Source organism: Opisthocomus hoazin, chromosome 3, assembly GCF_030867145.1.
Source record: "Opisthocomus hoazin isolate bOpiHoa1 chromosome 3, bOpiHoa1.hap1, whole genome shotgun sequence".
NCBI lineage: Eukaryota > Metazoa > Chordata > Aves > Opisthocomiformes > Opisthocomidae > Opisthocomus > Opisthocomus hoazin.
In genome coordinates this window covers 25,950,977-25,976,292 of record NC_134416.1, presented here as the reverse complement: position 1 = coordinate 25,976,292, position 25,316 = coordinate 25,950,977, and the positions used below count along the sequence as shown (strand labels likewise).

At 36.3% G+C, this 25,316-nt stretch overlaps 1 protein-coding gene across 7 annotated transcripts in view; it reads left to right on the top strand.

The window, feature by feature from the left end:
• VPS13B (vacuolar protein sorting 13 homolog B) overlaps window positions 1-25,316 on the top strand; it is a 482,877-nt gene that overhangs the window by 298,840 nt on the left and 158,721 nt on the right. For all 7 annotated transcript variants that reach the window (XM_075415801.1, XM_075415802.1, XM_075415804.1 and 4 more), the window contains exons 31-32: window positions 15,163-15,366; window positions 23,744-23,870. In XM_075415801.1, coding sequence (XP_075271916.1) covers window positions 15,163-15,366; window positions 23,744-23,870 — 331 coding nt within the window. The remainder of the gene's footprint in view (window positions 1-15,162; window positions 15,367-23,743; window positions 23,871-25,316) is intronic.

Sequence of the window (25,316 nt, the reverse complement as noted above, 5' to 3'; positions counted from 1 at the left end):
ATCTTTAAATGATAAATACGTGTTGTGCATAGTTTGTTGTTTGTTTTTTTTTTAATTGAGATCTTAAGGTTATTGCAGTCCTGGTTGTCTTCTCCATAGGGAAAGTCATTTCTTCTCCTTTTTGTTTCATAGTCTTTTGTACATTTTGAATGAACCCCTCGGAAATCTCATGCCTCTTTCTCTTCCAGCACTGAAACACGCCTCCTTCACTGAAATCCGGTTATGTAACTATTTGCTTCCTGTAACACTAATAAAGGCCCTTCCTCTCATTGTTCATTCGTTGGTAAATTAATTCTTGATTTACTATGGTGTAGAGAAAACATGTCAGATGTTTGAAGAGCAGTTTGAGTAAAGAAGTCTCTCCTTCCCACAAAAGCATGTGATGTGTAGACTAGCCATGCCCAGTGAAGGGGCTAAAGGAGTGAAGCATGACCCTGAGCTTCCTTGGGGCAGCCCAGAGTGGGGTGGATGTAATCTTGGTTTTCAACATTGCTTTAGCCACGGTCCTCTTTGGGCAATGAGTTTTGTGCCCACCGAGGCTGCAAATCTAAACTCAAGCTATTCGAAGACCTGCTTCTCTTTGCTGTTCTGTGGTGTTGCTGGTTGTACTTGGGTGTAGTCAGCTGACTGAGGGAGCTGAAGGAGTTCAAACCATTTTGGGCACACCAGGCAGTTTTCTTCAGTCAGGTCATTGCCCTGAGCCTATTTATTGTATAGGCACACAAGGACTGGCCCTCGCAAAAAGGTAGTATTGCAGCAGCCTGGGTTTGGATCAGCTGAAGCTTCCATCATGCTTTGAGATTTTGAAACACAGCACAGAATCTGACGCTATAAACTAAGAATTTTAATAACATTCTCAGATTCAGCATTAACATTATTAAAAATACTATAACAGTTTAAAAAGGTAAGCAAAAAAAAAGGCACAGAGACAAAGAAAAAAGACATGAAATACCATTTAAACGTCCCAGGATACCTTTCACAGTTTACATACTCAGCAACTTGAATGCAATGAAAAATTTTGCAGATAAGCTGTAAAACTTAATAAAAGGAAATCTAAAAGCTGGAGTTATTTTTTATGTAAGTTGTGCTGTTGTATGCTTTATGTTATAAAGCAACATTATTGAAGTTTTTACATTTCTTCTTTCAAGTTACCTCCCTTTAATCTTTCTTTTGCTCTAACCAAGTAATTCTGTGTTTTACCTGTTACTGTAAAATTGGGGAGGGGGGAATGACACAGGAGAAGAGGTGTTTGGGTTTTTGTTACTGTTGGAGAAAATAATTAGTTGGTCCTTGGGAATTAATGCCGTTTTAAGAGCTGAAGTGGTCCACTTATAGCAGTTACTTAAGTAAAGTTTAGTTACTTTACGCAGACCCCTTACAGGTTTTTTTTTCCTGGGTTTCCTTTGCTGATTCTTAAAATATAGAATTGAATCTGCATATCCAGGTAAATTTTCTGTCTCATATAATGAAAATTAGCATTCAAAAGTCTTGACTGTGATGAATAATTTATTCTAAAATAAGTCAGGAAAGCTTTTCAAAACATATTATTCTATACAGTTTTCTTCTTGACTGTTTGTGAGTGAATATAATTTACATCAGATTTGGTTTCAACAAATGTTTTCTTTGTTGAAAAGTATTTTCCAGTAATATATAAAGCAGACTTTTTTTCTTTGTAGTATTTTTAATTCTAACAGGATCTGAAGTTAAATGTAATGCAAGTTGTGTGCTTCTGTTACTGGGAAAAACATATCCCATTTGTAATGAGACATTTGTTAACTTCTGTATACAGATTGTGGTTCATTCCATAAATATTTGTGGGTTCTCTGATGTCCCTCACAGAGTTTATCTATGACAAATTCATACCACAGTTCTTAAACTACTTTTTGGATAGAAGATTTCTTTCTTTTGCAAAACTGTTTGCCAATGTCTTTCTTTTCCATTTAATGTTTTAAAGTATTCCTACTTTGGTTTTCAATTATTCAACAAAAAGGATTATCAGAAATATACAGAATGATTACATGTTATTGGAGCATATTTCTCTGTGGGATACTATTCAAAGCTCCCATGGCAAAATTAAATCCTTGTTACTGTTATCCTGAACAACTCAAATGGTGTTGCTTAAGTGAGTATGGTTCCTTGCCCTTACTGATTTTCCGAGATAGCTTAGTGCTCAATCACCTTAAGTACAGTCAAAAGTCATATTTCCTGTGTTTAAGCTCTTACTGTGCACACTACTTTATCTCCCATTATTGCTATGAAAGGTGATTATGATGCAGTAAAAAAAACAGATTAAAAAGTTGTATACAGTAGTTTTGTTGCATTTCAGAAGGTATTCTTTCTTTCTTTTTTTTTTTGTTTTGTCCTTAAAGGTATAATTCCATCACTTTTTTTTCTTAAGGAGTGGTACATATTCTTGTGGGGTTTATTAGTTGTAGAACGCAAAGATAAATGTAGCATTCTTCAGCCTCTCAAAACATTTTTCATGCCCTCTGATGCTTGTGGTTGTTAGAGGGTTTTTTTTTCTACGAGAAGGCAATGGCTAGCACTGGTATGTTAATGGCTACCACAAGTGCATATTGATAGTAATAAAATACAGAGATAGTATCAGGCATCTCCATTGAGTTCAATGTCAGTGATTGACATAAATCACAGATACTCCATTCTTCTGGTGCGATAGTGTGTGTTCTTCAGTGATAAAAAAATGAACAGGTGTGGTGGTGATACAAATAGAATGTAGGAGTATCTATACATAGATATATCCTGTACTTGCAGGGTAGGAACAGAACAGATTTGAACTCTTCCTGATAACCGAAGTTATTTAACTATCGAATAGTATTAATCTTTGTATGTGACAGTTTTTCAAGGAACAGGAAGAAACTCACAGATTAGCAAGTCAGCTGCAAAGCAAATCTGAAATTTTTCAGTTTCCCACTTTAAGGCTGGGTGTGTATGTATGTGTGTGTATATATATTCAAGAAAAATTCAGAGGAATGCACATCTCTGGTGTGTGTTGGTTTAGACTCTTTCAATACATTTTATTCTTCAGACAGAAGAATGGTTACTTTTCTATGTTCTTGGCATAATAAAAAAATGCTTTATATATTCTCTAACTGGAAGTGTTGTAGAAGTTGCTTTCCAAAAGTAATTTCAAAACTCTATGTATTGTATTCTTCATACGCTGCAGCTTATATAGAATTTACGCAGCTATATTTACTAAACTGGACTCAAACTAACTACAGATGATAGAATTTGCTGTTTCCCAAATGGGCAAGTGTAGTGAGCTGGATATTTGTGTGTGTGTTTGTATCTGTGTAGTGTCCTTGCATTTCAAGTAAAACTCTGAGTTTTCTTCATAACCATCACCATTTGTACGTTTTGGGTGCCTTGTGGAGTCAGTTTAACTACCTGACATTGGAATCTGTGGTCTTCATGGTTGCTGTTGTGAACACACAGGGATATTTTGAGTAGTTGAGGATGACTCTTGCCTGATAGTGCCCTGTAAGTGGAGCTTACTTAAAACCTCTTAAAACACGTCTGGCAAGATTTGTGTACATGCTGAATAGTAGGCTTTAACCAATTTAGTGTGAAGGCTTTATATTTCATGTTTACAAAAGCAATGGTGTATTCTGTGGCTTCCCATGGCAGGATGTAGGTTTCTAAGTATATGTTTTCTCCTGCTGCCAAAAGCTACCTCAGCAACAGTTTATAATGGATGCGAATCCTCTTGAGTTTGGGCTCTGCTTGTTTTTGTCATGTCCTTCACCTGTTCTCCCTGGTTCTCTAAGTTTTTTATGTATTTTATACTTTTGTCCAATAGATGAGTTTTGAGGTCAATTTCCTGATAGTTTTCATTTGTTCTGTTTTTCATCTTTTAAAGCATATTCTAAATATGTTGAAAAGCCTTTACATGAATAACTCTTTTAAAGTGGTGCATCTTTATGCATGTAATAGTTTTCTTCCAAGAAGTTCAATATATTGGTATCGCAGTTTAAGATTTAGCAGTAGTAGGCTTTTAAAACAAAAGCTACTGATTTATTTTTCATCATCGAAGAGACAAAATGCTGCAGTCACTTTAATTTGAAATAACTATTTGTAGATTGAACTTGAAGTTATTGTATTTAATAACATAGAGGAATTAGCGGGTTTAAAATTGACTGTAAGAATGGGACTCAAACTGTGTGGTTTATAGTTGTAGCTTTGTTACAGATTTTAAGATGAGAATCTAGCTATCAGAATTTCATTTGTAAACTGATCTTTCAAGCAGAAGTTTCGCTGCATCCTTCTGCATCTTCTGCATGTTTCACTAAATTAATTAAAGATGTTTGGAAAAATATCAGTCTTTTCAGTGATGAGCAAAATACTTTTCAGTAGCTTTAGTCGCTTGTTTCTTTCAGAAAACCTTTCTAGATTTCTCTGTGGAAGTTTACATCCTTTGTCAAAGTTGTTAGTTCTTGAAAACTTTCTCTACTGGTTGTGAGTCAAGGAGAGTGTGCTTGACTTTTAGGTGTGATTCCGTTAGTCAGACTTTGAGAAAGAATAGAAACGATACAGTAAAGGGGAGAGATGAGGTCTCTAGTAATAACATACCTAAAAGCTTTGTCACAAGCCCCTAAAAGACCTGATGAAATACAAGCAGAAGATGTATCATGATCTCCACAATCAAAGTGCGCTGTAGTGGAGCACTTCTTTCCTCTGCTTTAGGCTTCCTGCAAAGCCAGAGCAAACTGGAAGATGCTGGTGGGGAAGTGGTTTGTTCAGGAGGATGTTTTACCTTTGTAATGAAAGAGATGGATGTTCAAAAGCTTTTTCTGAGGAAAAAAAAACCCCATATAACAGATCTTAGAAAAGCTGGAAGGTTTGGGGGCAGTGCTTTATCTGGTTCTCAAGCGGTTGACGAGAAAACTATAAAAATCCGTTAAGGAATAGTGCAAGACAAGGGACTTTGAGGGCAGTCTGTACTTTGTCATGTTCAAGAAGCGTTCTCTAAGCAAAGAAAGGAGAAAGCTTACCAGATAAATCGCATTTTGTCTGGTATTTTGATAACACCACCTTGATTATTCAAGGGCTAAAGTTTTATGAAAAGAAGACAGGAGAAATGCCAGTTTGAACAATTTTCAGCTCTTTGTTCCTTTAAGAATTAAAATGAGCGTGCCTGACTTCAGTAAGCGAACTGGAATCACTCATTAGCCTGTAGTTGATACTAAGAAAGAACTAAACATGGAAGTGGAAGAATCACTTTCTATATAACTGAGGTCTCACCTGTTGGGTAGCGTCTGTCTGTGTAGCAAGAGTTTCTGCCCACAAGTACGTGAACTCAAAGCTGTAATTCTCTCGGGAAACTGAAAGTGGTAGAACCTTGATATTTTGAGGGCGCTGGTGATTTTACATTGACCTCTCTGAACTCAGGACTTACTCATTATATAGGACATAGCTGAAGAAGTAAAACAATTTAAATCATGAAGGGAATCCTTCAGACTTACAGGTACAAACATTCAAGATGCGCTCAGGAAAATTAATTTTAGGGAGGTATAATATCTTTAAAATAGAGGAAGGACTAGGAAGAATGGGAATACACCAAATTCCTTGCCTGAAAATATGATACAGTAGGTGCAATTATGAAGCAGACATGCATTGTATCTGAAGAGGAGACTGTGGCAATTATCAAAGACAACTGATTTTCACATATGCATAAATATCTTGAGAAAACAATTTATTTGCAGCCTAAATTAGAAGTAAAACAGAAAAGAATGAATGTCTATAAAAATACTGTTTTTTCATGACAACAAAAAATCAAAATTCAGGCAAATCTGTATTTCTCAAGTACACTAATTGTGTTTTCAACAGGAAATGTATAAGTTTCTCAATTGGGTAATCACAGTCACTTGCTTTTTGCTATGTTTAGGTGACTTTTACTTCCTTTTCTAAAGTTGTCTCGACATCTCTTAACTTTGCAAGTGCTGCTGCAAAAGGATTACTTCAGTAGTCTGAACTTACCCTTTTGTTCAGGATTAAAGGGCCGTCTTTCCATCCAGCCTCTCCTGGTACCTTCCTGGGGCAACCTGAATCTTACTTTTGATGCTAGTAAATCTAGATAAATCTAATTATTAGGATCATACAATATGTATTTATTATATTTCAGAATGGAGAAGCAAGAACCAGCCAGGTTTCAACAGACTAGCAGTGGCTAACTGGTTACAGTTTCATAACCTGTGAGCTGGGGCAGGTCTGGTTGAACCAAAGTATTTTACTATCCACCAATACTTTTTGTGTCTAAAACTATTTTAAATAAAGTGAATCCCTGTATTTCTGCTGAATCCCAAATTTTCTAATGAGATTCAGAGGCATACTGTAGATAACTTCAAGTCATATAAGAGAATATTCAATAAGAAAGTATTATGCCTTCATCATATCATTACAGCCTTAAAACGTGAAAAAAAGTAAATATTCCAGTACTCCCATACAGCTCATAATGTGTGTGGAAGGTGCCATTCTGTGTGTTTTGCAGGGAATGATTCGTGTTGGATGATCAGATTTGTATAGATGGCTCTGGTCTCTTCTACAACATGATTAGAAGAAGCTTGGAACTATGCTGTCTCTCTAGTCAGATCAAAATCTTTTATTTTCTTTCAGTACACACAAGATAAATTTTCTCTGGGGAAATGTGCAATACACGTTATTCAATATATCTCTTTTTTCTATATGATTATGAATAACTTCTGCCTTTTGCAGTTGTAAGAATCACTGAGAATACATTAAGAAATTTACGTGCATCTTTTTTCTTTCTTTTTTTTCCTCCCTCTTCAAAAGTCTGTTTAGAAGTAAAATCCCCTTCAATATACCTTGCTAGGCATAGATTCATATGGAATTTGGAAGTGCCATTGAGAAGTGTTTAATGGGGTTTGAAGGAAGACAAAATACTGCTTTTAACATGAAAGGTAATATATTTTATAATGAATATGGAATGAGTTTTCTACCAGGACAGTTTCCCAGTGATATTTAGATAGAAAAAGCAGTGCAAGGACTTCAGACAAGAAGAATTAAAGGAGGTAATTTTTAAGACTTTGTTATTGACGTATTTTTACAGTATCATAGTAGAGTATTTTAAAAATAGTTCAAGCTTGCCATTATGAATACAATGATTTTGCAAAAAGAAAAAGAAAATACAAGTGGTATCTTGAGAAACTAATTTAATCAGTGTCAAAGATAAATGTGAATTGGCTTGGCAAGTTAAGTATTCATGTTTCAGAGTGGTTTCTTGTTGTATTATCTATGCTATAAACATCACCTATTATGATATACATATGCTGAAAATATGCATTAGTACACATTGTTTAATATGAAGGAACAACTGGTATTTATCTCTAACTTTCTGTACTACTTTGTATAGAATTTGATTGATGTCCGGGTATGAGTTCGATATACTGACACAACAGCGAAAAGAAATCCTGTCCCATGTCAGCTTATCAAACACACTGTGGACAGTATGTCTTTGAGCTTGTACCATTGTACCGGTTCGTACCGCACCATTTAAAGAAATTCCATGCATCAAATATGAAGACTGTGTTCAGTGAAACGCAACCTCAGTATTTCCAGGTGAATTTATAGAACATCTGAAAAGTCTGAGGTATTGTACCACTAAACTAGGTGAATCAGCTAAAGCAAACTGAAATACAGGATGAAAGCAATGGGAAAATCCCTGGATCATTTACCTTAGCTATGTGGTGATGAAATATTTGAAAAATCAATATTAAAGATCCTTTTACTGCCAAACAGCATTAAGTTTTAAGTTGAAATTGTTTCTACGATGAAACAAAAGCATAGAAGTCTTGGCATTATATTGTATTTTGTCTTTTTTCTAACCCCCACCCCAGACTTCCACTTCTACTTAAACTCTTCAAGCTTTCTCCTCAAGGACTCTATTTAGAGAAACTCTATTCCACTTGTTTTTTCTAGAAACATTTGGCATCCAAAAATATCATACAGACCTTCCTTTGGACCAGTGCATACTTATCATTTATACAGTCTGTCAACTGTATATTTATATTATGCTCCCGGAATTTTGGTGAATGCTTCAAAACTATAACGAGATTCCTCGAACCATCTAAACATTAAACAGTATAAAAATGAAAAACTGGTCTTTAGAAGTTCAGACTTGCTCATGCTGTTATTTTAGCGGAGGAATTTAAACAGTAAAATTACAAAAGTAATTAACAGATGACATCTAAATGCACAGCTGAAAACTTCAGCTTTGTTTCATTTTATGCTTTTTTTTTTGAGCGAGAGACTGAAGTTACTTTATAGTTTACCATACCTTATCATCATAGGATCATTCATACTGTGTTCCAGATACAACTCTGGAAGACAACTGCACTGCAGAAGTTCTTCAGCCTCTTTGCAGGCAATTACTGTGCCAGAGTCTTTGGAACAAGGGGCTACTTTTAAGTGTCTGGTCATCTCGCAGGATATGTAGAGCATTTCCTGCCCGTAGGACTATAGGAAGGAAGCACAGGGCCAAAATGTTTGATGTGTGATCTACTGTAATGCCTTTCATGTGTTTAGTAAGCTTTTATATGATCAATGCGCTGCTACCAGTCATGACCTTGGTGTGATCCAGTTCGTTAAAATCTGACCTTCCTAAATGGATAGCAATTGGAATTATAGTAGCACCCACCTGGCACCACCACTGTAATTAACGGGCGTGAGGGGGTGTTGTTATTTTTTCCTCTGAATATGTACCTACTGGGTTTCATAATAAAAATATTGAAGTAGTTACATAAATAGCATACATAAATAGTATCTTGATTAAAAAGTGCAGTAGTTAATTTTTATACATATTTTTATATATTTGCATTCTAATAGCACTGTATATCAGATGATCTCATAGTATTTTCTATGTAATTGATCCATTATATTCACAGCATCATTTTGGCATTATGCCCACAATACATTTGAGAGAACTGTTGAAGAGGTTAATGTTGTTGCTTAGAGTCACATAATAAATGAGTTTAGAAAGACTAGGAATGAAATCTGCCCCTCCTATTTTCCTTTGGCATTTTCTAGCCTTGCAGAGAGGGAAACATGTCCTGCAGGCCCACAGGAGGCCTGCCCAGGTGGTCTCTCTAGTCTCAGACCTTCTTGTGCCCAACATATGAAGACCTGGCAGACTTAGCTCCTCTATGTGTCCATGCATCCAGTTAGGTTTGTCACCTCAAGCTCCAACCGAGACAGCATCTTCTATTCCTTTTGACAGGGTGTCAGCCACACGTACAAAATAGGTACAAACCATTGAATGCCGTTCTCCAGATTTCTTCTTCTATGTATTCAAAACCAAATCTCTTTTCTCTTGCATTATGGTAACTCAGTGAAAATCAGTCCTTTTTACAACGGCTTTGGAAGAAAGTAAATATCTATGACTCAGTAGTTGCAGCTGATGAAACTGGTTGAGTAAAGGACTCAAAGCAGTTAGCCAAAAGAAAAGTGATTGTAATTTTACAGTCTTTCATCTCTCAGCAGTTTGTTTAAGAACTGAGATTTTTGTCTGTGTTGCTTGTTTTTAAGAAAAAGCTTACAAAGTAATTGTAAGGGAAGACCTCTGAAAAAAGCAAGAAAAAGCTGTGCTGAAAAGTATTAGTAAAAAGAAAACCTATATTTTGTTAAGATTTTTTTGAAAAAGTGGTCTGATTATTACTAATATTATTTTCTGTAGAAGAGTTATTGCTGCACGACTGGGAAAGTGGAAGCAGAGGGAGAGGCTAAGGTTCTGTTTCTATCCCATCTGCATTTGCTTCAAATGTGACTGTTTAATACCTAGCTTGGAGATACTTGAGAGAAACAGTTGTAGGTAGTGTGGTGGCTTTGCTGAAGGTCATAGAATCATAGAATGGTTTGGGTTGGAAGAGATCTTGAATATCTTCTCTGAATTTCATTCTCTGTTTGTCAGGAACCGAGATCTTCATAGTAGTAGATTTTGTGCTGTGCTTGAAGTGTCTAAAAGCTCAGAGTGTCTTGATGCAACAGTAGATAAAACTCCTTTTCAAGGCTGAATATTCTAAACATGGATCTAACATGTCCTGATTTATTCCAGATTCTGACACTGAGGAAACCAAAAGAAGTGTAATGATGCTCAACTGAATCTTAGTACTCTTTTATTTGATGATCTGTTCTGGATGATCCTGAGTGTAGATGATTTGTGCTGCACATCCAATTGTCTTTTGTTTTTTTCTCAGAGGCACTCGGACATTCATGTTTTGAATGATGTCGTAGCACACACTAATCCATAGTTGAAACACCTTTTTTTATGACTTGAAAGTACCAAGTTCCATAATTCCTCCAATATGCTTATCCTTTTATTACCTAAAGATCTTTATAGCTACTTTGTGTCTCATCCTCTTCTTTAGCTTTTTTACACTTACACTAGTTTACCTCTTTGCCGTGATACTCATTTGTACATATACAGAATAAAAAAGGAACCAGTGCCCAAGAGACAGAAGTCAGACATTTATCCAACATAGGTAATTTTCCTCTATTTTAAACCAATCTTACTTGTGCTTTTGCTTCACTATATCAGTTGTTTGAAGCATTCTAGCACAATCAAAATAAATTTTTGTGTGTTTCAGTCACTGCTTGTCTTTTTTAACATACTAGTTGCACAAGTAATCTGCCTCAAAGTAGCTTTATGTCTGTTCACAAAAGCTATAAACACTGCAAATCCTTATAGAGTTAGAAGTATGACCATTGATTACTACAAAACATATTCAGTTAGAATTAAATTAATTCTTCCTTGGTGTTAGTAATGTGATATATTTGTCCACTATGTAAATATTTAAAAGTGGTCAGTCGTTTTTATTTTGTTCATGGAGCTAGCACTGATGTTTTCTTTTTGTAAGGGTCTTCCACATCTGAAGGTGAACCCAGGTGCCTTAACCACTGTGACTTACAGGACACCGACCGTGTAGTGTCTTCTGTAGATAATGCTGATGTATCTGGCTGTAGAGAACACAACACAAGAGCTAATCAGAGGGAATGTACTTTTCATTGTTAAACAGATTCCTGTAAATATTAAGTGTAATGTTAAAGTGACAGGCAATGTGAGTATAGACGTATGAACAAAATAGTGTCGCTTAGTAGTAAAGCGCTGAACAAAGAAGCCTTACTGTACTCAGTTTATCTTTAATAAAAATTTGCTGGTATCCAATCCAGAGTACACTGCCAGCAAGTGTGGAGATGGGGCAGTAGTTGAGTTCTTTGGAGGCCGAGCTAGAAAGGGGAGAAGGAGCAGGTGCCAACAAATCCACTCAAATGTGGCATAGTTCCTGGGGGAAAGACACAGAAATGGTGAGGACTGGAGTTTACTGCTGACAGCATTTGAGAGCCTACTCTACTGACCCAGACTAAAATAAACTGTTTCCAACATCCCGGCAGTCATAAAACACTATGTTTGTTAAACTGCAATTAAGTGTCCCCGTGGCACTGGCATAGGATGGCAAGGTGGAGAAGCAAAGCTGAGGTTACCCTTCGGGGAAGGTACAGATCTCACTTTGTACGGCAGAATGCATACCCAGGATCGTGTACAATATTTTAGAAATTTGTCAGGACCTTCCCTTCTTGCCTAAGGATGTCTCCTCCTCTCTTCTTGCAATAATGGTATTTTCTTAACTGCCGCTTCTTTAATTTCAGTATTAGTGCCCTGGTCCCATCTTTCTTATCCCTCCTGCCCACTCCTGTGCCCTCCTCTTTTTCTCCTTGATTTCCCATTCTTCTTATGGTCTACCTCACAAATACATGTTTTAAATCTCTCCAAACTTAGGCAAATCCAAGTCTTCCATCATGAACTGTTATTCTACAGGATTTCTTTTATTCCTGTTCTAAGATCATGCCTCCATATATTCTGTGATGTTGGGGAAGTTCTGTTTCTCCCCCAGTGGCTCACGTGTTTGCTTTTTTGCCTCTGACAGAGGCATCTACTTGCTATAATTTAAAAAATAAAAAAGGAAGAAAAAAAAAAAAAGAAAAATAGTTGCCTTTCTTTGGACAGCTGATTCCTGTCTGGGGTTTTACTGGTAGTAGTTCAGCATTTTCAAAGGCCAGTATTGTTATCATAGATGCTCTAGATTTACCATGTTTCTGTTCTATGCTCTGCTTGACACCTGTAGCATCTCACTCTAAATGGAGCAGTGGTCCATTGCTTCCCTTGCTTCCCTAAGAAACAGTTTTTTTAATTTCCCCTGTTTGGTTTAACACATTCGATGGCCTTGTTGAGGAGAATAAGTTAGGAAACTGTATTGAATTGAATTGGGAAAAAAGCAGTTAAGGAGCATTGGGTCAGTGATAAATATTGCTCTGATTTCTACACGAGTTCAGTCCCGTCTTGTTCATAGGTGATGGGCTTTCAGACTGCATTTGGGCTGGGGCTCCACAAACGTAAGCAGAAAAGGAAGTGGTCCTCTTGCATAGCATCTCTATCCACGTCCAACAAGGTGCCACTGCTTTTACACCTGTAAAGCAGAGGGTATATATTGATCCAAGCTTACTGTCTGTTTCCTTTTTAAATTAGAATAGAAAGAATCTTTTATCACCAGACAAAACCTTTAATAATTGAAATTTGGATGGATAGGTTTGGGATCTCTGTACCTGGAAGTGGAAATCAGTTCACACAGAGATCTAGTAAGTGCTAACAAAAATTAGCTGTTGTGTCTAAAGTCTGTGAGTATTTCTTAATCGTTACATAATGTATAGTTAGCTTTTTGTAGGTCTCAGATGAGCTGTAAGTGAATAGATTTAACTTCTTTACAGCGGGTCTCAGAATTATGCCTATTCAGCAGCATGTAGTTCAACATGAGCTGTTTCTTATAAAAACATACAAAAAGCCTGAACTAGACTAAATCAATTTAAAGAAGAAAAACATTAAAACTGTGTTTCCTGTTAGATGTTTATGGTCGTTTTTGATTAGGATCTTACTGTATTATTGACCAACTGTTGTATTCTACACCACCTGCGGAAAGGTTCAGATGGGATAGGGAAGTTATTTTCAGAAGGGGGAAGCAAGTAAATCATAACCCCTGCAGTATGTTTCAGCTGGTAAAAGAGCCTTTATGCTATGAATAGAGGAGTCTTGAATTTGGCTTACTCCATTTCCCTGATTTTTTTTTAAGAGGATTTCAAATTTCAAAACCTGCGGAATCAAAAAGGCTGCAGAGAGTTCGTACATAGCACGTGTCCTTAAGATTAGGCCAGTTCTGCTGTGGTTTAACTTACTCTCATCCTTCTAGGAAGTATACAACTAGTAAATTGTGGACGTGCTTGGGAGAACAGTTGATATTGAAAACCAGAAATGAATTCTTATGTAAATGCACGTATATATGTAATTTATTTGGGAAAAGGCTGTATTTTGATCCTTGTATAAAACTGGCAGGATATGCTTTCTGAAAGCAATAACCAACTTAGTCAAAACATCAAGGCATTAGTAACTAACCCTCGTATTTTACACAAAGATGTAAAATATGTGTTTCTTGAAATGCAGGTAATCTGTAGAAACGCAGTTTGTTTGCTTGGATTTCAAAGGTTTATCTAAAGAATCAGAGGAAGAGTTTTGTATTCTATATAGGTGATTGTTAATAGTAGGAACAGAATGAAAGTGCAGTTCTTATATCAGCGTGAAAATATTAGGCTGCGGTATCCCAAAGCAGTCCAAACATTATCCAGTCCTTGAGATTTTACAAAATTAATTGGATCAAATAAAGATCCAGTGAACAAATCTTATACCAACAATGAAATGCACTAGTACCTTATGTCTGAATAGTACCTCTCTGTATTTTGCCGCACCTAAAAATATGTGCCAAAGAGTGATTTCGTTGGGTTTTGTATTTAAATAAGTACATATATGAGGGGAAGAAAGCCATTTTCACAATGGGGAGTTTCAGACTGGCACATACAGCCAGATTTTGCTCTAGGAATTTGGTTTGTAAGGTCATGATTGTGCTGAATGAGCCTAAGGAATATAGAGCTAGGTGCAGCTTAATGCAAGTTATTAAGCTGCTCATTAAAGAATGAATGAAAAATCTTCTTTACTGTGAGGTACAGGAGAGAAGAATTCATGATGCAGGTGAAATTAGTATATTCTGTATTTTATATACTTAAGCAGATTTTATAAATTATGTAATTTGCTGCTTTATTTCCAGTAATATTTCACAAAACATATTTTCCGATATTTACTTGCATTAGACAAAGTATGTAAATAGACACTGGGTCATACAATAATCTACCGTGTTTGTGTTTTGGTTTTGTTTTTTTGAAAACCAGCAGAACTGCTTTCATATTAATGAAATAAAGCATAGAAAGAAAAATAAAAGATACAGTTGTGGTTAGATCTCTCCATGTGGAAAGTTCACAAACACATTCTTGAGTTTTAAGAAACCGCGTTTAATTTTGAAATACCACTACTGACATATCAGATTTTCAGTGTATTTCTGGTAAGCGTTTAAGAAAGTTACAGGGCTACTGAACAATGCCATCACAGTGCCTCACCAGAAATGACTTGATCAAAATGGCTTTCATGCCGTTCACATGCCTTTGTGGGTAGATACAATTAATTACCTAATTTTCTCGATTGCTATCATACTCCATTGGTGACAATGGCAGTGGTATTAGCAGTTTCAACTGTGTTTGGATTTGGGCAGCGCTGGGATTGCACTTTGAGATAGGTTGCATACCTACAGGTTGCATACCTATGCTTACAGATTGCATGCAGTGCGTGCATCACAGGTTGAGATGTGCTGCTTTAATCCTTGTTTATTTTTAGATTGTTAGCATCGATGATTAACCAAATTGCAGAATTATTAAGTTCTCTGTGGAGACAGCAGTTATATACTAAGTAATGACCCTGGCATAAGCCAACAACCTAGAATGGAACAGTAGATTGGGTGGCACGTGCAAATAAGAAGCGTAAGCTTCAACTCAGATGTATGAAATCAATAAAAATAGACTACAATTTGATGTGATCATAGATTCAAAGCAAAAATGTTTAGGATCCCCTTGCTCCCTTTACTGGCTTATTTTGAAAAACAGTGGTAAGTTCAGTTGCCTGATGGTCTGATTTTGACCTTTGTTGCTGATATTTTGTTGTTGTTGGTTTTTTTCCTTTTTTTTTTTTCTTTGACATTGCAGGAGAGCACTGAATCTAGGAATACTTCGAGACCCTGGATCAGAGGTTGAAGACAGACAATATCAAATAGATCTTCAGTCTATAAACATTGGTACTGCTCATTGGAATCAGTTGAAACCAGAGAAGGAGAATGGAAAAGGAGGGGTTTTGACAGAGAGTGAAAGAAATTCTCAAAATCCAGCACTTGAATGGAACATGGCTAGTAGGTAGGAAGTTTTTTTGAACTTGCTCTTTTCTAGAATTACACAGCACAAACACTGCAGATATCATTCACAGTGTATCTAAATCAAGTAATTCTGTATTGGTTTTGCTTTACATTACAAGCAAATTTCCATGGAGTTTTGGATTATACATTTGAAATGCATGATACTATGATTGTTACACTGTAGTTACAGTCTAGTTATTGTGTGCCTTTGGTTCCATTATAAGCTCTTTTCTAAGTGGCTTACTGTACGTCCATAAAAATAACTCTGTAACTCCAGGGCTGAGACTTCAGCTTCTCAGTCTACAAGCAATGGGGGGTTTTGGGTTTTCTTTTTCTTTTTTTTTTAACTTCTTTTGTTTATCTATTTACAAGGCTTGACTAAGACCAACTCAGACATTTCTAAGTTAGAGGAGGATAAAGTAGTACATTTCCTATTGGTTCTGAACTGGGTTTTGCACTTCTGTAACTAAAACAAGGTGAATTTTGAAAACAAGATATTTCAACTGAGTCTCCCTTATAATATATTGTATGATATGCACATGCAAAGCTGTGCCCTCTAGTTATACAGGGTTAAAAGGTAAAGTATGCATACGCTTCCATGGTATTTTAAAATTTTCAAATATAAAACTGAGTTTTTCATTTGTAATTTGTGAAAATCTGAATTTTTTAATTTTTGTTTAATACACTTTTTGTACTTAAAAATTCATATATGTGGTTTAAAACTAAATTTTTATAGACTGGGTACCAGTCAGAGCTCCCTTTTCAAAGTGGGATAAAGGTCTGAGGGCCAAGAGCAAGCTTTCAAAACTAATTTTGTGGATTTAGATGCATTTCTGCTAGAAGATGCCTGTTTGCCCAACGTTTATGTATTTGTTTTCATTTAAAAGTCCTTTATGTCTAATTCATGCAAAAACAGTCCGATTTTGTGAAATGCATTCATAATTTTATGATTCCTAAGATAAGATTTCTGTCTGAACTGAGGGATGACTTCCTAAAAGTGATATAGAAAAGCAGGCAGAATCATAAGGAAAGACATAAATTGAACTATTGCTGGTTTAATTTTCAAAAAAAGGGGAGATGAGAGGACTCTCGGTGATTTTTCTTAAAGTGAGGCAACGTGTAGCAAAAGAAGCTGCGTGAGGACGGCACGCAGACTAAGCTTTCTAGACGGTGAATGAATGGAAGTGCAAGAAAGCAAGTAAGTTCGTTCTGGAGGAGTGCGTGCAGGGAAAAGATGTGATCAAGAGTAAATTCGAGTTTATCATTGAAAAATAGAGGGCAGGAAAAGCAGATGTAACCAAAGTAATGATAAAACCACAAAAAGTGACAGGAGTACAGATAAAAATTTAAACACAATAATAGTATCTGTTCTTCATTTATAAGATCACCTGGTCCTTTCTTGTCTTTTAATGATTTTTTTTTAAAAACTAATGTAATTCCATAGACAATTTTTCTTTTCAATTCTTAGCCTTGAAAAAATATGTATGGCCTTCCAGCTGGCCCTTGATGTTGGGCAAGTTGCCAGTGAAGTTCTTTCTCACAAAACAGCTTAGGGCCACTGGTATTTCTTGAAAGATAAGGCGACTCTAATGTCCAAAGGACTTCTGGCCAATTTGCAAGTGAAGCTTACATAGCAAAACCAGCCACAGAGGAATTGGCTTTCCGTTTCCTTCCCACTGGTGACTGAAATCATATTGCCAGCACACGTGGGTCTGAGGTTTTTGGTCATAGATTTGGATAGGAAATTTGGTGGGATTCCTGAAAAGCTATTAAGATAAGAATAAGGAAAGCAGCTATTGCAGATAATCTAAGTTCTCTTTTTTTTATAACTGCTTGGACATTCTTCTTTTCCCCAGCAGACTTCCAAAATAGAATTTTTATTGGAATATAATTGACAAATAAGTATGGTTTTTTTGAAATTGCTTTTGAATGAATCTTCTGTTTGGGCTTTAATTTAGATCAGTTGTAATTAAATAGATTAGCTTTGCCTTCCTCGTATGTAATACAGTATTTTAATTCCAGCTTGAACTTGTTTAAAGAGAAGGTTGGTATGAGTGTTTTCTAGTCCTTTTGGCTTAAAATTTTACACATTTACTACACTTCTTTCTCAGGATGTTTGCATTTTTGCTTTTTAATTGACAGTCAGTTTTGCTGCATCTGGGTTTATTTTATGATCTGTGTAAGCGGTAGGCTGAGAACTGAAAAAACCTGCATTGAACTCTGCCGTCCGCTGAGGTGTTTCCAGCGTGCACCAAGAGGGTGGCTGCATGGTGGTTTACATGGTGCTTAGTGTTTTCAGGGTGAAGTTTATCTTAATGTTTCCTGCAACTACCGCAAAAGATTTATTCTTTGACCTATTTGTGATACTGTTTTCTTTTTCAATTCTTTAAGTTTCATAGTCATGTTTAACCTGGAGCATAATGAATTATTTTTGCTGAGTTATTTTAGGATTAATTTCTTTGTTTGGTTTTATTATACTTCTAGTTGTTTTTACTTAATAGTTTAGTCCCGGTGTTCTGGTTTATTAGGCTCACTGGGTTTTAAGATTCTTTTCTGAGATCTGTTTCCCTTATTTTTCAATTCTTAGGTGCTATGTGGTACACTGTAGAATCCAACCTATATCCAAGTATTTCATACCGTACTTTACAGAAAATCTCAGCATAGATTCTAGCCATTCATTTTCCATTCCTATTTCTAAAAGCATTACTCTCTTTTTTTAAAAACTAAAACTCTGAAATAGATTATATAGTAATTTAGTCTATTGTGTTGAAATTTGGTCTTGTTTAAAAAATTTGCATGAAAACCAAATCACTCTAAATATAAGCTCTGTGGATATAATGTAAAAATATTTGAAATCTTTTGACATAATTTATCATTTAAATGCTTTAAGAATCTTTACACAGAAAGTAAATCCTTCAAATTTTCTCACCACTTTTTCTGGAGTTTAATGTTTCTAGTACTGAATATCTTATGGGTATGAATTTTTTTTTAAGCTTTTACATTGTAATTTGTAAAGAAAGCGGTCTTGCTTTGAGACGAAGTGTTGAATATTTCAAGGTATTCAGTGTAAAATTCTTCAAGAGAGAGGCTATTGTGCAGTGCTTGTGTGATGCCTCCTGTGCCTCTGCTGGTCACCCCAAGAAGAACAGGGGAACTGGAGCACTCTGGTAGGGTGGATCTGTCTCTCAGAGAAAACCATCCAAATGCTGTGCTATACTGAGGATCGGGGATCATAACTCTTCCCATTCTGAAATGTTTTTACTTCACTGTAAATGTTATAAAAAGCTCCCTAATGGTGTAATATATAAAAAGAATACTGGAAACAGTCAGGCAGTTCTAATAAGGTTATGTACAAATGAAACCTGTCCACATGTATTCCCTTTACCAAACAGCTTGTGGAGAACTGGGAGTACTTAACCAAAAGAAGTTTTCTTGATTGAAAACTGCTTTTTCAGCTTGCAGATCTCCTCCTCCCTCTCCCTCCTCTCAATGGAAAAAACAACAGCCCTGAAGGAAATAAAGAAATATATCCTCTCTGGAGGCCTCACCCCCATCCCTGTGCACTCCTTCTACAGCTCCCAGCAGCAACTTCTGCTTCCTGCAGCCTGAATAAACTCTGTTTTAAAAAAAAAAAAAAATTAATTGAGCTTAAAAGCATTACTTCTCTGTGTGGTAATGAATTGAGTGTGGCAATATACTGCATTACAGTTTTATCCTTGGCATACCACCATCTGGAACAGCTCTCTGTGACTCTCACTGAGTACATCAGGGAGCCAATGATCTGTTCAACAACACTGAACAAAATACCACTCTTGCTTTGAAGGATCCTCAGAAAGGTTTCCTGCAGATTTTTCTTTGAATAGTTTTCATTTTCATGCTTTTTTGCAAAGCTGAAGTGCAGCTTGCCAAGTTCTAACAAGGAAGACCAGAAAAAAGTGATCAGTAGATCCATGTGTAGGGAAGTAGAGGCATTCCCTGTCAATCTTTTGGAATAAACTGCAGTACATTTGTATTCGGTCCTGTATTTCGGTTGCTGTGTTTATTGTACCTGGAGTCATGCTTGTATTCATACTGTACAAAGCTTTACTCAGTACGATGGATTATGTTATTTTCTTCATTAATCTACAGCAAAGAAATGTTGCACGGCAATCCTAATAAAATTAAAATTAGTTTTACTGAGGCATAATTGTAGAACAGTAGTCATTTTGTACAGCTAGATGGTGTGTGTTTGTTCATTGTGCGGTTTTGGTCATAAGATAGTCCTCAAAATGTTGCTATGCTAATTCACTGTCTTGTGATGTGTCTTTGCAACACCTCAGAGGGCTGAAGGAATGTGAAGTGTTGTGTCCACTTGGAGATGGAGGTCTGAGGCATGATGATGTCGGCAGTAGTTAGATATCTTAACACATCTGTGGGTCAGGGATTGACTGTTTTACACAACTACATGGGAAACCTGCAAGAGAAAAATCTTTGGTACTAAGTCCTAAATTAGCATGCCAACCGATGTAACATTTTTAGTTTTGCGTGCCTCACACTACAAGCAAACACTATTTGATTATGTGGCCTATTCCATGCTAATACCTGGGTGTTTTGTTTTTTCAAGTCTCAGAATTCTTTGTAAGGGTTCATCTCTCTGTAGATAGTAAACTCACATGGCATAACCGAGCTCTTGATTGTCATTTGTGTGTTAAATGTATATAAGTTTCACCCTGACCTATGTATTTTTAAGTATATAAGGGCTCAAACTCTAGATTTGGTAAGGTATTTTTAAGAAAAAAAAATATTAATTAAGAATAAGGCAAACATTTCCAAGTTTCACATCTAGGTTATGTTTAGCTTGTACTGGATAGTATTTTCTGTTTGTTTCGATTAATTTTTTCCACTTTAGGCAGCCAAGTTTTAGTCCTTCTTGTTCATTTTCACAGCTTATACAATCTCTCATCATCGCAGCTCCTTGATTAGTGCAACATCATCTCTTTGGCAGTTCTTCCTTCTCATATAAATTCAACGTGCTTCTGAGTGGATGTAATCAAATACTGATGATTTGATTTGCTGTAATGAAATGTTGTTGCTTTGATTACAAAATTCTGTTCTTCACATTTTTTTCTGTTTTCTTCCCACAACATTTGTTGTCGTATTAATCATTAGATACGTCTTTGCTTTCAAGGTACTTCTAGACTTCTATGTCTATCCCAAGGTACTTCTAGACTTCTATGTCTATCTGTTTTTCTCTTATGTCTTCTTTCATTTGCTTTGACACATCTACACTCATTGCTCATCAGACCTCATCATACCAATTACCAGAGCTGCCACATTTAACTTTTGAAGAAGCACTTCATTGCTCGGTCCTAGGCTAACCTGTACATTATAAAGGCATTTCCTGTGAACATTCACAAAGTTAATGCAATGTCTTCTTCCAAATCCTTCCAAAAAAATTGGTTTCTATTGTGCTGTAATATAAAAACTCATAAGACAGCTTTCAGGTTGCCACTGTACAGATATCATTACCTACAGTGCTGTTAGTTGTTCCCTTTTACTCCCTGTCTGCGAGTGTTTCTTCTTGTACATAAATTGTAGCCTTTGAGGACAGAGACCATTTTTGTCCTGTACTTCTACAATGTGGATCTGTGTTCCATAACCAGAGGTTGTTACTGTGCAGGTATACTGCAAATTCAGCACGGAGTAAAGGCACCTCCTTATCACAACTGCTTTGCTGCCTTGTTGCTTTGCGTTAGCGTATGGTCTTTCAAATGTGCTGTACATTTAAGTGTAGATGATCAACTGCTATAACATCTCTAAAAGCACTAGCTTTTCTTTTTTTTTTCCCAAGACAAATACGTAACAGATGCATAAATGAACCACGGAATGAATGGGCTGCAGACATAGAGCCATCATTACGCTCTTCACAATCAAGTTTTTTCATAAGCTCATGTGGCGTACACCTGTGTTAAGTTAACGGTGCACTTAGGTGCAGTGTGGAAGACTTAATAATTCAAAGTGGAATTTGTTTCTTTGTTCCTTTGGTGCTCTTTTCTCATATCCTCTCCCTTCATTATTTACTGTGCTCTGTTTGCCTTCTGTTTGTACTTACAATTATTTTACTAATACTTGATTTGGCTGAGCTTCAAATTCACCAACTAGAAATGCAGAAAGTGGTAAGTAGAGCAGGACGGGGTACCACGTAAGGGTGATTTTAAAATAAATTTTAAAAATCAGCAATCAGTCTGTATGACAAAAAATGTCCTTTAAGGTGCAGTGTACTGGGTATCTACTAGAAAAACATCTGAAAAGTAAGAAATGGGAATACATATAAGCTGATAAATAATTTCAACAGTGATCGAAGAGAACCCGTTGTAGGTTTGGGGTTCAACAAATAACTTGCTTTTATACCTCCATTTCATATATTGGAATCGTATTTATTAGCAGTTTTATGCCCCTTCGAGTGGAAGCTTTCTAATGTATAGCTGTGTGTTCTTTCATAGAATTGTTCTATTACTTAGCTCTTTCATCTTCCTCAGAAACAAAGGCGTTTCTTTCTCATCCTATTGTGAAGGGGAAATAGGGATTGGGTAGAAAGCCATCTGGTTTAAATTTAAAATGAAGGTGATGGCAAGGAAAGAAGCATTTGTAGAACTGGCAAATTCTAAGACTGTTTTCTTGGTTGAAGATGTATGCTAACCACTAACGGGTCTTCTTTGGGGCAAGAATTAGACTAATCTTGCTTGAAAAGCCATTGTTACAGACCAGCAGAGCTACAGCTGGCCAAAATATTAAAGCTTTTGGTGTAAGATGGTAGTTTTCTCACACTCACTAATTGGCTTGCTCTTAAGCATACCGCTTACGGTAGCGTGCAGCCTGCTCAGCAGTTTGTGCACGTCGTTTGAAGCCAAAGTTTGTTAGACTTGTGCTGAGTAAATACTAGCTCTGTGCTCTGTGGCATCTGCTGTTGACTTCTGTGTACTGTTGTCTGGAATAAATTTTAAAGCTTTAAGGCCTACCCACATCTGACAGTTTCTCTTCCCTTATAGGTTGCCATGCTTTCTACATGTTTTGAGGACACTTAAGCAAACTGTTAGTAGAATTTGAAGTATCAAAATCAAAATAGTCTAAGCAGTAAATTGTCATCTCTGTATTTTGAGTCTTTTGAATTTGGCTGAATTACAGTTGAGTTATGATACCTATTTAATTTCTTTTTGGCCTCACTCTTGGCATGCAAACCATCAGCATCTGAGATTGCGTACTTTTCAACAGAATCCATTTCAGAACCGTTACCTTTACTAGACTATGTATATTGATACCTGTTCTTAATCAAGAGATTTAATTACCTGTTCCACATGCAGTCTGCAGATTTCTCCATAGACAGGCATATTTAGCATTTCCGTAAATGATGGTAGGTAAAAAGAATTATCAAAAAACTTATCTTGATGGAAGGGTTCTCCCAGGAATTTGAACTGTATCCTCTTTTAGGGGCTGAGCACCATCTTGATTTCATTACATTTTTTGTTCCCCCTGATCAGAGGCTCTCAGATGGCATTTTGTGGCAATAGTTTATTTGACCTGACCCAGAAGATTCTGTCCATTTGGAATGTGTTGTCATAAGCTATTAGTGATCCATCTATAACAGGGTTGTGCCTCTAGGCTTAGTATTTGGTTAAAGGAAAAAATATATAAACATCCAGCTGGAAAACAAAGGTAATTATCAGGTTTAATGGCATAAATATTCTTGTCAAGCAAACACTGATAGTTAGATGAAAAGGTACCAACTAAGAGCAACCAGTGACAGAAACAGTGGAGGTAGACTGGCATCCCTCCATTTTCAAGGCATTTTAAACATCTTGGGCAATAGTTATTAAATATTTAATGTGCTGAGCCCTAGAGTTTCATGGGGTTTGGTAGTTTAATTTTTCATGTCTTTGATTTTTGTGTCAGTTATGTTGCTGTGTGCAGAATTTTTTCACCACAGAGTTTTAATGCATGAATTCAAAGGCTTCAGGACAGCTATTCATAAAGTGAAGGGCATCCACAGGCAAGTTGGAAAAAATACTGATAATAAAGTTTGTATCTTTGTTCACACTATTTTGTATGGTCGTTAAACAGTTGAAGAAAGAATGTCAGATGGCAAACTTGTCTACCTGGGGTTGAAGAGTCAAATATTTAGATGTAATTTTTCTGTGAAATGAAGGTAGAAGTCTGCCGTTAGGATTGGGTTTAACATGATTTCTGAGGATGATATTAATGCTTATTGAGGTAGCAATCAAATGCCAAACTGGTGCTGAAGCAGTTTTGTGCTACATGCTGGATGTAAAGAAGAGTGAGGTTTTGCCCCATGACAATTTATAATGTGATTTAACCTCTTCTTTTTTTTTCTTTTTTTTTAGCATCAGGCGTCATCAGGAGAGGAGAGCCATTTTAACTCCAATTTTAACAGATTTCACAGTTCGGATAACTGCAGCTCCTGCAATTATTTTTACAAAAATTGATGCTGCAGAGAATTTACACCCAGAGGTTAGTACAAAACATAAACAGAAATAGCATAACTTTTAATATGTGGATGATCTTAATATTTTACTGTTCCACCATTTTAAGCATCCGGGTGTTTACAAATACAGAGATCGCCAAATGGAAGAAGAAAAATAAAAATAAAGTCTTAATCACTAGCTGAAATGTTCTTCCTCTGCTGGAGAAAGAATTTGTGTATAGCAGGCAATATTAAAGGCAGTCTGTCCAGAGGTAGATAACCCTGTTGGCAGTTCAGAAAATGGGAATCCTTTAAGGATTTCCAGTAATATTTTTGAAAGATTTGTGATGGAAAGGTGTTGAGAAGAGGTGCTATAGTACAGCATTACAAACCATTGTATTCACAGACTTCTCATAAAGAAGCCTGAAAATGCAATCTATACACTATCTCAAAGAGGAAGGTTGACCTGAGTTATTTTACCCAGATTTTCAAGCCCACAAATTTCCACAAAGTGTCCACTCCCCAACTGTTGCTGTGGGTGCTTCAAGGTATTCCAGATTTAACAATCGCTTTTAACGGTCTGTGGGTCGCCTTGTTGATGATTAGTCTGTGAAGAATGTTACAAAAGGTATTGGCTCCCTTTTTGGCATTAGTTTGTAGCTCAAAAATCTTAAACGTTTTATGTGGGGGAAATATCAGAAAGTTTTTGTCAGCTCACAAGGAATATTTCTCATAACAGTTGCCTCCTGGGAAGGGCAAATCTGGTACAGGAGCGTAAAGGGTATTAGGTGCAACATGCAATAAATGTACATTGTGGGAAAATAATAGCTATTGGGTATAGAAAGAAAAATCGACAGCCTCATATTTTGTGTGAAGCGTCATCACAAGGGCAGATGGAAAATTATGTGCTGTGAAAAAGAAGCAGAAAGCTTAGGAGGTGGCTAGGATGCCCAGAAGTTATTCTGTTACACAAATTTCTCTGAGCTTTACTGATGCTTCTGTTCAATAATTTCAGTGTTTTCTGTGCGTACGTTCTTCTTGTTATCTGTTCCCTGGGTGACATTCACTGATGAAGGGAGAGGTCTAGTTTAGATTGCGAAGAGCTTGAACATTGTGCAACCTTCTCATGAGAAGGGACAGTACTTCTACTTATTAAGCAACCCTTATACTTTGGTTCTGTTTTTCATCTCTTTATTGCTTGCCAACAGTGGTGAAGAGCTTTTTTTGTGCTAGATAACACCAATAAAACAGTGACCATTCAGCTAGCTTTGCCAGGGTATTAACAATGGTTTACAGGCAAAAGAAATCAATTAGAGTTGGTTATCAGTGAGTTCCAACATCTGATTTCATTATAAATCAAGGAGAGTTTATGTTTAAAAAAAAAAAAAAATTACATCCTTTTCTTGGAAGGAAAGGAGAATTGTAGTTATTGCCAGGAAATATAAAACAAAATCTGACAGTTCACTGTTTGATACTACCAAGACATGGAAACA